The sequence below is a fragment of the Stegostoma tigrinum genome, chromosome 39, assembly GCF_030684315.1.
Source record: "Stegostoma tigrinum isolate sSteTig4 chromosome 39, sSteTig4.hap1, whole genome shotgun sequence".
Taxonomy (NCBI): Eukaryota; Metazoa; Chordata; class Chondrichthyes; order Orectolobiformes; family Stegostomatidae; genus Stegostoma; species Stegostoma tigrinum.
Genome location: NC_081392.1, coordinates 73,694 through 89,988, shown reverse-complemented (window position 1 = coordinate 89,988; position 16,295 = coordinate 73,694). Strand labels below are relative to the sequence as shown.

The following is a 16,295-nucleotide window of genomic DNA, read 5'->3' as shown; positions in this document are numbered from 1 at the left end:
CAAAATTCTAGAATTCCCTGACTAATGGTCTTGCACATTTACCAAAGCTCATGGACTACAGCGGCTCAATAAAGTAGCTCCCTACGACCTTCTCAAGGGTAGCTAGGGACTGGCAATAAATGCCAGCCCAGCCAGCGATGCTCATATCCCGTGAGCAAATAAAAAAAATTAAAGACTCCTCAGGACTAGACTATGTCATCATATGCAGATGTGTGGAGTGTGGGAAATTCTCTCTGGTTTCAATTTAGCTGTGTATTTGCTGAGAGAAGATTTAGGTGCAGCTTTAAGGTGAGAGAAAGTGGTAGCTCTGAGAATGGTAGCTCTGCCTCATGGAAAAAGCTTACAACTAAAAAGAAAGTCGGAATTCACACAGCCCCGGTTACAGTCCAACAGGTATATTTGAAATCACAAGCTTTGAGAGTATCTCACCAAGATCATCCCTACACCTTCACTTCTTGCCTTCAAACAACCACCAAACCTTAAACAGACAAACTACCCATCCTTCAGGAGAACATCGATCACAACCCTGCCACAGCAACCTCTGTGAGACATGCCAGATCATTGATACAGGTACAACCATCACATGTGGGATCAGCACCCACCACATACATGGCAATTACTCATGTGACATGGCCAATGTTATTTATCGCATCGACTGCAGCAGGGATGCCGCAAGGCACGGTCTATTGGCGAGGCCATGCAGACACCACGATAACAGATAAATAGACCCTGTGCAACAATTGACAGGAATGTTCCCTCCCAGTCGAGGAACATTTCAGAGGTCAAAGACATTCAGTCTCTGATCTTTGGGTAAGCATCCTCCGAGGCAGCCTTCAAGATACACAACAGTGCAGAATTGCTGAGTTCTGTACACATGAAGATGGCCTCAACTGTGATCTTGGATTCATGTTGTGCTACATATGACCTCACCACACTGTTCTGCATCTGTAAAATCTTCTTTACTGTCCTGTGTTGTCACCATTACCTGGATAAATTGTTATGATCTCTCTACCTTAATTAGTTTGTACGGTTTTGGATTACTTATTACTTTGGTTAGACCTGTTGGCATGCGACTCTGGTACCTATCATGTTATTTCAGTCATTTGTTTTGTTTTCCCAGCACCACCTTATTTTAATTTGTAATTATCTCTCTGCCTTATTTAATCAGATTATAGGTTTTCCCTTCATTTGTTATTCAGCTGTGGACACTTTACCTGGATCACCCGTAGGGAATTATTATGCGACACTCCACTCATACCATTTGTACAATCTTTTGATCTCTCTGTCCTTGATCTCTCTGCCTATAAGCACTGTGTTCTGTGTGCTTCTCTCTCACTTCACCTGACAAAAGGGCTACACTCTGAAAGCTTTTGATTTCAATTAAACCTGTTGGACTATAACCTGGTGTCATGTGATTTCTGACCTGGTCCAACACTGTCAGCTCAATTATGATCATGCTGGTTTATAGAATCCTGATAATTTTTTTCATGGAAAATGGAGTATGTTGTCCGTTTTGATCTCTTTCATGTAATGTACGACGTATTTATTCCTTCAGGGGAGTTTGGCTCTGTGATGGAAGGACAATTGAACCAGGATGATTATATTCTCAAAGTGGCAGTCAAGACAATGAAAAGTAAGTAGAATTTAAAAACATTTTGACTGAAGCATTTTCGAAGGGAGACACAATTGATATTGCTAGAGCTCTCAGGAGAATTTGAGTCTTTGATCTGACTTGGTGCTCACTGTACAGGAGTACACCTCAAGGGAAAGTTAGAATCAGTCCCTGCAGCATTCTGTATTTTGTGTTTCTGCGTGATATTCTTCCATAAATGTGTAGGATGACTGGTTGTGAGTTAACCAAAGCTAAATGGAACTTCTAAGGACCAATTACCAAAAAGCCACTTTGGAGAGTAATGATGCTTACTACTGCTCATTCATGTGCTCTCTTTAGAGTCATCTCGACTAGGTACACCTGCCAGATGGGCACAATAACCAGACCTCTGTTCAAAGGTCACATGCATAGAATTTCATAAAATGTATCCTGCAGAAACTTGGTTTTGATCCAACTGATTTGTATTACGTTTATGCTCATCATTAGCATCCTCCACCTTACTTCATCTCACTCCATTAGCATGTTTTTCCATCTCTTATCCTTTTTTTTAACAAAAGAAGTTGCTCTATTAAAATTTGTAAATGTGTATTACAAAACATTGAACTGAAAATGGTTTGGCTGGAAAGTTCACACAATGCAATATGCGTCACAAGGAACTGCGGAGTTCACTTTTGACTTGGGTAATTGTTGGACATTTCTAGAATCAATCAGCTTGCACATTTGCTGTTCAATATCAGCCATTTTAAAATCCGTTTTTAGAAAAAGCATTCGAACTAGATAAAGGAGTGAATATTAAATATTTTTGACTAAGTGAGTTGTGTCAAGGTATTTTTATCACAAGACCCAGAGACTTGCCTCTCTGACCAAACTCATTTCATTAAAAGGGTGCAGGGTCAGATCACTAAGGTCAACAAGACAACTGGAGAGAGCAGCTGGGAAAGTATACGGTTTTATTAAACAGGCAAAGAGCATGGATGTAATGTTGAACTTGTACAAAAGACTTATTAGACATCAGCTGAAGTCTTGTGTAAAGTTGTAGTTGGTATATTACAGGAAAGATGCAAATGTACTTACTAGAATGGTTCCAGGTATGATAAACTTCAGCCGAGGAGAAATCGAAGAAATTAAATTGGTTTCCCTCTAGAGAAGAAGGCTGAAGGAGATCTCGTCGAGGTTTTCAAAATCATGAGCATTCTTGGCAAAGCAGATAGGATGAGTTGGAGACAGTAAGGACTGCAGATGCTGAAATCTAGAGTCAATTTTTGTGGAGCTGGAAAAGCACTGCAGATCAGACAGCATCCAGGAGCAGGAAAGGCAACTTTTCACTATTGTCTATTTTCTACATCAGTCAAGAGATAGCACATTTGTATCATGATCCATGGTCACTGTGGATAATTCTTACCCCTCCAATAACCAACCTAAACCCTCAAGCTCACTAGGCAAAATAAATCATTCCAGGATGTTAGAGTCATGGCAGTTACCAGAGTGGTGGTTACATAGATCAGCTGGACATTAAAAAGAATGGAACTCTTTCCTATTGAGGAATTCCATGGTTGTGACATGGCCCTCGCAGTACCATGTGTGTATAGTTGATCATACCCTGCTCCTGGGGAAGCCAACTGTGTTTCTGAGTCATACTTCAACACCGACCTCATTCTTAGGGAGCAAGTTGAACCAGCGTGACTTTACACAGATGACATTGGGCACATTGCGAAAGCATTTGTGGATCTACAACTAAGACAACCCACATAGGTCACCCATCACTCCCTGGATGAAACCAGTACCAGAGAGACTCAGTCCTGCAATCGTTTTCAGACTTCTAGAATGAGATGGCCTGTCATACCTGCCAGTCCTCTGCTCCCACTCCTTACTTCTGCTGGATCCAGGAACATATGAAGCCTGTGTCAGCACTGTGCCTTGCTCATCCCCAGGAATTGGAGTAGAGATCCAAAATCTCAGAGCCTCCTGTGCATTCCACGCATTCTGTGGGGTCTTGTGGTGACCACTCGCTGATATATGGTCTTTTTCCAATGCACTGACCTGCTAGTTTTGGGCATTCTATGGCCCCTGGACCTCCTGTATTGGCCTTGCTTTCTTAAGAAGACAGCCACAATGACCAAAATCTTGCCAATGTCAAGGCAAAGGAGTCTTGGTAGAGGCAGTGGGTCAGGAAAAGACATATTTGACCAATCTAGCTCCACCATTCAATATAATCATGGCTGATCCTCTATCTCAATGCGAGGTTTCCACTTTCTCTCCTTATCCGTTGATGCCTTAAAATTTTAAGATATTCTTTTTCTCTTTCTTGAATATATTTCTTGGCCTCCAAACCTTCTATGATGGAGAATTCCACAAATTCATTACATTTGGAGTGAAGAACTTTTTTTCTCATCTCAGCCCTAAATGGTCTCCCCCATATCCTGAGACTCTGAGCACTGGGAAAACATTCTTTATGCATCCAGTCTTGTTCAACTCTGTTGGAATTTTATAGAATTCAATCAGATCCCCTCTCATCTTTCTAAATTCTCGTGAATACAGTCCCAGTCAAAGCCATAGGATATTCATAGGACACTCCTGACATTCCTGGTATTATCCTCTGAACATCCAAGGCACTTGATTGTTCTTGATGGCAAGCATATTCTTTCTTAGACTATGTTTCTGTAAGTTTGCTGAAACTGTTCGCATTAACTGAAAGAACTGTGGATGCTGTATATTAGACACAATAACAGAAAATACCAGGAAAGCTCAGCAGGTCAGGCAGCATACTTGAAGAGAAATCAGAGCTAACATCCTGGGTCCTCAGAGCTAACATTCTGGGAAGTGTGACCCTTCCTCAGAACTCACAGATGCTGCCTGAGCTGCTGAGCTTTTCCAGGAATTTCTGTTTTTGTGTCTGATTTGCAGCATCCACAGTTCTTTTAGTCAATGCAGTTTCAGCAGACTTATGTAAACATAGATACATTTTTTATAGAGATAATGGGAACTGCAGATGCTGGAGATTCCAAGATAATAAAATGTGAGGCTGGATGAACACAGCAGGCCAAGCAGCATCTCAGGAGCACAAAAGCTGACGTTTCGGGCCTAGACCCTTCATCAGAGAGGGGGATGGGGGGAGGGAACTGGAATAAATAGGGAGAGAGGGGGAGGCGGACCGAAGATGGAGAGTAAAGAAGATAGGTGGAGAAGGTGTGGGTGGGGAGGTAGGGAGGGGATAGGTCAGTCCAGGGAAGACGGACAGGTCAAGGAGGTGGGATGAGGTTAGTAGGTAGCTGGGGGTGCGGCTTGGGGTGGGAGGAAGGGATGGGTGAGAGGAAGAACCGGTTAGGGAGGCAGAGACAGGTTGGACTGGTTTTGGGATGCAGTGGGTGGGGGGGAAGAGCTGGGCTGGTTGTGTGGTGCAGTGGGGGGAGGGGATGAACTGGGCTGGTTTAGGGATGCAGTGGGGGAAGGGGAGATTTTGAAACTGGTGAAGTCCACATTGATACCATATGGCTGCAGGGTTCCCAGGCGGAATATGAGTTGCTGTTCCTACATTTTTTATAGACTAGGATTAAGTTGCAAGAACATTCAATACTTTGATAACTGAATAGAAAACTAGAAAGAGTATAACACATTAGTAGACCCTGGACGTTTTCAAAAATAATCACGCTACCTCCTGCCAAAGCCTAGTTCAGGACCATTTTTTTCTCCTCCCAATCAATATTCTCTGTTGTAAGCTGGTTAGCACAGTCCTCCCTTGAGTGACCAATTCAACAGCCAACCAGCTGCCAGCACCAAGCATACGAACTGCTGCATGCCAATTCATCTACAGTGTCCTTTGAACAGTAAGTTGCCAAATATTCAAGGCCAATTTCCAACAGAAAACCTCTGTCCTTATTCTCTTCTCATTTAAAGCCAACTGCTATTGAAAGTTAGACTTTTAACCTTAACTCACAGTTCTAAATTGAAACAAAATGATCACAACAAAAGAAAAGTAATGAGCGCCTCTACAAGCATCCATCTTTAAAAAATGAAACATCATTTGAAAAAATTCATTCTTGACTGGGTAAGTACCATTTATATGACAAACAAGGTACAAAACTAATAGCTTCCAATGCTTCCGCAACTGCACAATTTTCTTGGTTACATTCTTAAATTTTATATCTGGGATAAAACATCAACGATTACATTTTCTTTCTCTGAAAACTCTACAATTTTTACATGAAAAAGTTGCAATTACAAACTTCAACAGAACAATGCCAAATTTTTGGTCTTAAATATTTCAATTAAAGTTAATGAATTATGATCAGTAAAAACCAAAGTCTTTCAATCCCCATGGCCCCATAAACTTCAGTGTTAAAAAGTTGCCAACACTACCAATGTCTCCTTTCCGGCAGTGGAATATCTTTTACGATGTTGATTCAATTTCCTGGTAAAAGAACTCACGGCATCTCCACTTTGGCTTTATCCTATAAGAGAACTGCTCCACTCCCCAAATCACTAGCACCTACTACTTTGTTCAAGTTATTTGTTGTTATTACAGGTTCATTTGTTAAGATTGCTTTCAATTGTTGACCATCTTCACTTATATCTATAGCAAGTTTGTTAACGATACAACTATTGTACAGATACAGTCTGCACATTCCCAAAAACCAAATTATATCTAATTTCTTTTCAGTGGTGTGGATTTCAAGCTCTAGCTTTTGCTGTTCTGGGTGACATTTGTCCTGACCCTACGACACATTCCAAAACATTATTTCTGACTTTACAAATTCACGTTTGTGTGCTTTAAGATCAACCTGGTTGGCTGCAATCGTTTAAACAAGTACTCTTAACTATTTTATATGTCCCTTTCATGTGGTCACAGTGTGCTACAATATCATCCAAGTCATTTACACAGTTAGGTACTTCAGCTGTACGTCTATTCATTACTCATTGAAAAGTGGCTGGGGCATTCTTAAATCTAAATGGTGAAATCGACATTAGTACAATCCATTTGATGTGACAAAAACAGAAATTCTTTTGGCCCTTGCTATTAATGGTACCTATTGGAGCATCAATTAGCTATGTCACCTTACTAACCTTTTTAACCACTTTGTAGGGATCAAGGAGACCACGTTGCTGCTGATACAAAAACGGGTGGGACCATGAGTTGTAAAAAGGGTGCAAAGATTCTTCAAGGTAATTTAGACAAATTGAGTGAATGGCAAACATGTGGCAGGTATAGGAAAACATGCTAGATATGAAGTTATATACTTTAGTGCGAAACACAAAAAGGAAGAGTATTATTTAAATAGTGATAACAATGTGATCAGAGGGAAAAGAATTTAATATGTTATGGAAACATGTTGAAACAGTACTATCACAGAAGACAATGAGTAAGTACAGATATGTTCAGTAGTAAGTGAATAGAGGAGGACAGAGGAAAGAAAAATGAGAATGAAGGCAAAATGGGCAATTCCCAAGTAAACTTCTAACTGTTAGATTAACAAATTTTGGAGACATTAAAGGATTTATTACTGTGTTTTTGTATGTATAGAAAGATCAAAAGAGAGATGTAGTGAGATTACTCAGGAGATACAAAGGAATTTGCAAAGATACATTTGGATTTACACATTAATCAAACATATTGTCAAATAATAAAAATAATTTGGGTACAATTAAAACAAAACCCATGTCAGTTAATACCGAGGCAGCAGGCCCATGTAACAAAAGAAATTAATCTTTTTTGGAGTATCTATTGACCAAACCAAACCAGAGTAATTGGAATCTCCAGGGGTTGGCATGTTGCATTTCATTCCCTCATCCAGGTAATTTACTGGCTGGAATCCAAATACTGATTCTTGTGGTACCCCACTAGTCACTGACTGCCACTCCAAGATACGTATTTATTGCCACTCTGTTCTGTCTGTCAACTAAGTCTCAATCCATAACCTCCTATATGATTCCCTGTCCCAAGTGGTTTAATTTTTCTCACTAATCTCTTATGAGGGACCTTATCAAAAGCCTTCTGAAAATCCAAATACACCGCATGCATTATTTTACCCATATCTATTCTACTAGTTACAGCCTCAAAAAACTCCAGTGGATTGTTAAGTGTGACTTCCCTTTCATATACACATGCTTGCTTTGCCCCGTCCCATTAATGCTTTCTAAATGTTCAGTTATCTCATCTCTTATAATGGTCTGTAATTCTCTATTTCTCTCCCCCTTTGATAAATAGGAGTTTATGTTCTCCACCAACCAATCTGTTGGAACTGGTCCAGGATCTATAGAAGTTTGGAAGATGACCACCAATGAACTTAGAACATAGAACGTAGAACATTACAGCACAGTACAGGCCCTTCGGCCCTCCATGTTGTGCCGACCTGTCACACCAATCTGAAGCCCGCCTAACCTACACTATTCCATGTACATCCATATGCTTGTTCACATATGCATGCAATATTTTTAGAGCCACTTCCATTAGTATACTGTGATGGAGATTATCAGGTGCAGGCAGTTTGCTGGCCTTTAATTCCATTAATTTCCTGACCCAGCATTTTTTTACCAATACTGATCACTTTCAATGCTGCCTCCTCACCACATTCTCGGTTCCCTAACATTTCTGCCAGGTTACTTATGCCCTCTTTTATGAAGACAGAACCAAATTCTGTGTTCAATACTTCCGCCATTCCTTTCGTCCCCATCATAATCTCTCTGGCTTCTGGCTATACAGTATTTACATTTATCTTTACTAATCTATTTTCTTCACATATTTGTACAAGCTTTTATGGTCAGTTTTTATGTTCCCCACAATTTTAGTCTTGTACTCCATTTTCCCACTCTTAATCAAACTTTTTCTCTCTATGGTTGAATTCAAAAATAGCTCAAACCTCAGGTTATTTCTGGCATTTTATAATGTCTCCTATATTGGGAACATGGAATGAAAGAGGTCCTTAAACCTTGAAGAGTCATCAGTGACATGCCCTGCAGGTAAGAGCTGCACATGTACTCCTCCATACAGTGAGACATGCCATGAATTCACATGGTATAATAGCAGGGACCATGTCTCCATCCACATCATGCTTACGTAGCCTATGCAGACACTTGGTGAAGGTGATTGAGACAGGAGTGCCCGCACCACTCTGATACCCTGCCTAATTGAGACCCACATCAACCGTTCAACTTCTTGCTGTGTTCAGAACAGACCATCATCACACTTATATTACAGATAATAAGGTGGGGGTGATGGCATAGTGGTATTATTGTTGGGCTGTTAATCCGGAGACACAGGTGATGTTCTGGAGACACAGCTACAGATTACACCAAGGCAAATGGTATAATTTTGGAGTCAATCAAAAAAGGTCTGGAATTAAGATTCTAAAGATGACCATGAAACCATTGTCAATTAGATCCTAGAATACCTAAAGTGTGGAAATCGACCCTTTGGCCCTACAAATCCACACCTACCCAGTCCCATCCCCCTATAACCCACCTAATCTACACATCCCTGAACACTATGGACAATTTAGCATGGCCAATCCACCTAGCCTGCACACCTTTGGACTGTGGGAGGGAACTGGAGCACCCGGAAGAAATCCACACAGACGCGGGGGAAATATGCAAACTCCACACAGACAGTCGCCCTCGAGTGGAATCAAACTCATACCCCTGGTGCTGTGAGGTAACAGTGCCAACCACTGAGCCACCATGCTGCCAATTGTTGGGAAAACCCATCTGGTTCACTAATGTCCTTTAGGGAAGGAAACTGTCATCCTTACCTGGTTTGGGCTTACATGACTCCAGACTCACAGCAGTGTGGTTGACTCTTAACTGCTCCCTGGGCAATTTTGGATGGGCATAAAATGTTAGGCAGCCATAAATGAATTTTAAAAAAGAAGTGATGATGGGCAATTCCCATGGCATCCCTGGAGGTTACATCAATAATAGTTCACTTTTGGCCAGCATTGCCCTCCTTTTAAGCCTTTGCTGCCATCTTGAACCTCATTGAGATGCCCAAGTTCAATTTTCATGCACCAATGGCATGTGACCCCTAATTGCTTTCAATTTGAGCAGCAAATGAGTGATGAAATGATTGCAAATTAAACGTAGCTGGAGTTTATGTTTGTTCCTTCAATGCCCTTACGTTGAGGAAACATAGATCCTGACATTAGTGGTCGGCAAGTTATTGGGGAGGATTCTGAAGGAAAGGATCAACCAACATTTGGATAGTCATGGTCTAATTAGGAATTGCCAGCATGGAGTTGTGTGCAGGAAATCATGTCTGAAAATCTTTTAGAGTTTTTCAAAGTTGTAACCAAGAGGATGGATGAGCGTAAGACAATAGATGCTATCTATATTGCCTTTAGTAAGGCCTTTGACAAGATCCTGCATGGCAGGCTAATCATAAAAATTAATCATGAAAGAGCTCCAGGAAGATCTAGCTAATTTTGATTCAAAATTAGCTCCATGGTAGGAAGCAGAGACTGATGGTTTAAGGTTGTTTCTCAGACTGCCGGCCTGTGACTAGTGGTGTGACACAGGGGTCAGTGCTGGGACCTTTGTTATTTGTTATTTTCATAAATGATCTGGATGTGAATGTAAAAGGCATGATTAGTAAGTTTGCCGTTGATACAAAATTAGGAGGTATCGTTGATAGCCAGGAGCGTTTTCCAAAAATTACAGAGGGATCTTGATTAGATAGGTAAGTGGTCTGAGGATTGGCAAATGCAATTCAATACAGACAAGAGTGAGGTGCTGCATTTTGGAAAGCCGAACCAGGGTAATACTTATACAGTAAATAGTAAGGTCATGAAGAATGTTGTGGAACCGAGGGATCTAGGAGTGCAAATGCATAGTTAGTTGAAAGTCGCATCATAGGTAGACAGTGTCTTGAAGAAGGCATTTGGCATGCTGGCCTTCATTGGTTGAGGTGTTGAGCATAGGAGTTAGGACATTATGTTACAGTTTTATAGGTCATTGGTGAGGCTGCATTTAGTGTATTATGTACTATTTTGGTCACCCTGTTATAGAAAAAGAGATATTTAAACTGGAATGTGTGCAAAGAAGATTTGCGAGGATGTTGCCAGAACTAATAGGCCTGAGTTACAAGAGGACATTGGCCAGGTTAGGTCTTTATTCCTTGGAAGGTAGGACACATTTCAAACTTATTAAGATGTATAAAATGATGAGGGGCATAGATATGGTGAATGCATATAGTTTTTTTTCCAGGACATAAGTTTAAGGTGAGAGAGCAAAGATGTAAGAAGGACCTGAGGGGCAACTTCTTCACACAGAGAGCGGTACAAATATGAAATGGGATGCCAGAGAATGTGGTTGAGGCAAGTACAATAGCAAGATTTAAAAAGAAATTGGATAGGTACATGACTGGAAAGGGTTCAAAGAGATGTGAGCCAAATTAGATTGTAGAATCTCGACAATGTGTCAACAGGCCCTTCAGCCCAAGAAGTCCACAGCAACCCTCAGAGCATCCCACCAGACCCATCCCCCTAATCTACACACCCCTGAACACTACAGGCAATTTAGCACCGCCAGTTTACCTAACCTGCACATCTTTGGACTGTGGGAGGAAACTGGAGCACTTGGAGGAAACCCACACAGACATGGGGGGAATGTGCAAACTCCGCACAGACAGTCACCCAAGGCTGGAATCAAACCTGGGTCCTTGCTGCTGTGAGGCATCAGTGCTAACCACTGAGCCACCGAGCTAGCCCAAATGCAGGCAACTGGAACTTGCTGTGTGGGCACCATGGTCAGCATTGCCTCGTTTAGACTGAAGGGCCTGTTCCCATGCTGTATTACGCTATGACTCGTCCTGTCTTCTGACACAACTATTTCTTTCTCATGTGACTTTATTCCCCAGTTAAATGCTGGCCATCTCACCGACTTGTAATGATAGTAACATGTAGGGTATGCAGGGTAAATTGGTCTTAGTAGGATAATAGGATGACACAACATCGTGGGCCGAAGGGCCTGTACTGTGCTATACTGTTCTATGTTTTATCTTCTATGAAACCGAGTTTCTCATTCTAACCACTCCTTAGTAAAGAAATCCTTCCCAGTCATAAAAAAAGGACTGAAACTTTTCGGATTTATTCATGATAGATCTTCGGTATATGACCCTTCCCCTGACTAAAAGTTGAAATATTTGTATCAAACGTGTTGATAAGGGAAGTCAGTTTCAGATAGTTTTGTTAAGTGCCAATTCCATGACCAAGGCTTCAGAAACAGTCTTTAAATGAACAGACCATGTTGATTTATGCTGTTTGTCAGCATGAATTGCACATTTTTCTCTTCTACAATAATGCCTTGTGCATGTGACTTCATCACATTGGACCCACGTTTGGTCCATTGTGACTTTTGTTATGACAGAATAACCGAGGTGTCTATTTGTTTATTGTAATATAATGGAGGAGTTACTTTCTTGAATTTCTGACAGCTTGCAGCGCCTTCTTGTTTCCCAAGAGCAGCCCTCAGTTGGGAAGAGGAGTCGGGAGGAAAAGGGAGGGCTCTGAAGCTGTCTAAGCTAAATAACAACCAAACAAATGCCTATAATGGAACAAAATAGGCCAAGGCATTTCACAGGAGTGTCCTGATACTAAATAAATAATAAACAGCCACAGGGGCATTTAGATCAGATGACCAAATACTTGATCAGAGATGCAGGTTTTAAGCTGTGACTCAAAGCGTGAAAGAAAGCCATAGACGAATATTTCAAATCTGAGGGCTAGGGCAGTTGAAATCATGGCTGCCAAAAGTGACATTATTAAAATTGTGGCCACTTGAGAGGCCAAAACTAGAGGAGCTTAGGTAACCTCATAGATCAAGATGAGCTTGATAAAGGTGCAGGGGAAAAGACAGGAGACAAATTAGAAAAAGATGTGAATTCAGGTAGGGGACTGGTGGATGAGTAAAGGATGTTTGGCCTACAGAGTTGGTGGAAAGTAAGATGTGCTGATCAAGTTGTCTCATGAACGTCTTGCAGTTTTGTTGAAGGTGATGGGGGAGGAGTTAGGATTGAGTCTAGAATTGCGAGCAGTTTCCAAAGGCAGGATCATTTAGTGCTTTATACAGCACAGTCAAATCCTGCAGTGGATGGTTACTTCAGTTAGTTGCAGTACCGAGGAAGACAGTTCAGCCCATTGATTCCATGTTGGTTGACTGCAGAGCAATCTCATCAGTCCCATTCCCCAGCTCTGAACTTCGAGTATCCATCTAATCTTCTTTGAAAATCATTTATACTTCCACCGTGTGTGCGTGCGCAGTAAATTAAAATCATCATATCCCCTTTGCATCTCCTGCACAGAACCTTGTATCTATGTGCCCTAATCCTTGTGGTATCACCTAGTGGAAGTTGCTTTTCTTGTCCACCTTATCCAAAGCTGTTATAGTCTTATGCACCTCCAACAAAGGCCCTCTCAAAGCCTTTGCTTCAGGAGGAACAACTGTAGCTTCACCAACCAACCTCAGCTTAAGTCTCGCATTCTTCCCTACTATACCCTGGCAACTTTGGGATTCTCAAACTTGAGGGGGTGGAAGTGAGGATTGTAGCAAGGGAATGTCAATGTACAAGATAGAGACTTTATTGAGGATGAGCATTGACAATTGCTGACTTGCACGAATCAATGGCTGTAAAAATGTAGTGAACGGAGGTCCACAGATTAGATAATTAAGAATTTGAACATGAAATTAAAGGTGAATTGTGGAACTTTATTATTTCAGACACTGGTGAAGAAGGAAGCAAGAGTTCTATCATGGAAGGGTGATGAGAGTGCTGAGTAATACAGAGAAATGATTTGAGGTAACCTGTAGAGAGATTTCACAGAATGGGAAATGAGGTGTAAAGCATGAAGGAGTTGGGCACAATGTGAAGTTGCAATTTCCTAATGGAAGGCGAAAGACAGATGATGAACATTTTGCTGACTGTTTCGGCAATGAGCCTATCATTATATTTCCACTCTTTGCAGCATATCGCGCCTCACAACGGTCTGTGGTAGGTTCGTATTAGTGATACATTAGCATAAAATTTTTTCTTTAATGAATTCAGTGGTACACAGGAAACTTATTATGAAAACTCGTTACGGTTTAGTCCACATTTGTTTAAAGGTAAAATGCACCAGTCAGTTTCTTGCAGTTGAGCCTGAGGTTTCCTTCTTGAACTCTGGGGTACGAGGGAGCGGGGTTGAAGGATGTCTGCTTGCATGGCGGCTCAAGGTAGACAATGGTGGGTCATTGATGGGTAGATTCTGTGAGTATGGGGTGGTTGGGATGTGAAAAACTGGTTGAAGGATCCAAGGGAGCACAGAGGGTGGGTCAGAAACATACAATAGTGAAGTGGCTGAGTGTCTTGACTGTGGAGGGGATAGACATGGTAATAAAATAATAGGGGTTAATGACTGTCCATGTGTGGGTTCATGTCATGATATGAGCTGGTAGAGGTTTGTGTGCACTTATTTATTTATTCATTCCCTCTGAGAACGATCTTGGGTAATGTCCTATACAATGCGTAGAAAGGATGGACAATGTCCTGTACAATGTGTAGAAAGGATGAACAATTGAGCCTATAAAATTCAGCTATGTCCTTCAGTGACAAGTACACTGTCAGACACTGACATCAATAAAAAGTGAAAAAATGAAACACAACATTGTTTTTCCTGCAATAAAAGAGAAAATTCTGTCTGCACTGTACCATCAATGTACACCAATATAATGTGACTCTTCAAGTTAGTCTCAACAAATGGTGATGTACACATGAAGACGTGAAATCAATGTAATGTGAATTATTTATACAAAGAATTTAACTTTGAAAAACCACCTTTGTGTCCTCAGTAAGGTTATGTTCATGGCAATGAAATTGGGCAGCAAAGTCTCTTGTTTGACCAAAGTCTCTTTAAAAGCCTCTGTGTATCATCATTGAGTAATATAACCCCTGCCACCGAATGACAGGGTTTCCTATACAAACTACTGACATTTTACATTTTAATTGAAAGAACATGGGAATGTGGTAAAAGCCAGATAAAGGAAGGGGCCCACACTTCCTGTTCCACCATCAGGAGTGATGCTCTTCTGCCAAAATTGCACCCTTTATTTGAAATTAATACATTGGGACCAGCAACACTTTGTGAACTAGAGCAAGTGAGCGACTGACTAAGGACCAGGACAGGGCTTATATAGAAGAACAGTTTCAGGAAGGACAAAAAGACAGTGGAAACGAGAGGAGAGAACATGAGGGAGGTTAAAATCACCAAGAATGAGAAGTCTTTCAGTGTGCAGTCTGACAATGGAAGCAGAGGAGACGTGTTGGTTTGAAAGTTTTGAATATAATTTGAGAGATCAGTACAGAACAAATACATTGAAAGATGTAAAAAGCTAGAAAAAGGTGTAAATCTCAAAGGACTAGGAAGTGCCAGAGGAGTAGAGGGTCAGGTTAAAGTCTGATCTGGTGATAAGTGCCACACCACTACCAGTAATGGAGATTCAATTTGGGGAGATTTTCCTTTACCCTTTAACCAGGTTTTTGTTATTTCTGTGATCCCCTAAAATTCAAGGATGACAAAGGGCTGATTTGGAAGTGAATGGACACCATGGATGAAAAAAATGTCATGGGGAGGTGAGAACTAATCTGTTGTCACAGTTCAAACAGTCATCAATAGGAGTAGTAAGTTGGATGGCAAAGGAGAGCCAGCCTCAAGGTGGTCATAAGAGAGTAGGTTGGGATAAGTGGGGTGACTCTTCATAATGAGCCAGCAGTAAGTGCTTAATGAGCCTAATGAAGAATGCAAAGCAAGGCACCATGGAGGCTGGCGGCTTGTCAAACATGACAAGGCAGCAAGGGAGCAGGAAGACTGAACAGAATTGCAAGACTGGGGTCCAGAAGTAGGAGGGTTTAATAACTGGCAATGGAGAATTGGGAAGAAACGTACCTAACAAATGTGATGTAGTATACATGGATTTCAGCAAAGCCTTTGTCAAGGTCCCACATTAAAGACTGTTAAAGAAAATAAAAGTACATGGAATCCGGAGTAACTTAGTAAGTTGGATCTAACATTGGCTGAGATTGGGCAGGAAAGTCTCTTGTTTGAGCAAAGGCTCTTTAAAAGCCAGTGGGTATCACCACTGAGAAATATATCCCCTGCCAAAGAATCACAGGTTTTCCTATCCAAGCTATACAAGTGGGAGACAGATTGTGGTAGTATATAGCTGTTTGTATGACTGGAGGCTGGTGTGCAGTGGTGTATCACAGGGAACAGCACTGGTTTCACATTGTTTATTATATAAATATAATGGTGAGATTGTGAGCAGTAAGATAAGTAAGTTTGTGGATTCACAAAGATTGGTTGATAGTGTTAAAGAAGGCCTTTGTACACAGGAGGATATAAACAGCAGATGGGCAGATCAGTGGCAGATAGAATTACTCATGATGGTTGTGAGGCCCTTGGAAGGAGTATAAAGTCAAGGGAGTACTCAATGAAAGGCAAGACATTAAGAAGCTCAGAGGAACAGGGAGTTTGGGGTAAAAAACCGAAAGAACTGCGGATGCTGTAAATCAGGAACAAGAACAAAGTTGCTGGAAAAGCTCAGCAGATCTGGCAGCATATGTGGAGGAGAAAACAGAGTTAACATTTTGGGTCTGGTGACCCTTCCTCAGAACTCAGAGCTTGGTGTGCATATCCACAGATTCCTGAAGGCGGGAGGACAGTTT

At 41.2% G+C, this 16,295-nt stretch overlaps 1 protein-coding gene across 2 annotated transcripts in view; it reads left to right on the top strand.

The window, feature by feature from the left end:
* LOC125447662 (tyrosine-protein kinase receptor UFO) overlaps nt 1–16,295 on the top strand; it is a 223,054-nt gene that overhangs the window by 157,848 nt on the left and 48,911 nt on the right. For both annotated transcript variants that reach the window (XM_059640926.1, XM_059640927.1), the window contains one exon: nt 1,556–1,633. In XM_059640926.1, coding sequence (XP_059496909.1) covers nt 1,556–1,633 — 78 coding nt within the window. The remainder of the gene's footprint in view (nt 1–1,555; nt 1,634–16,295) is intronic.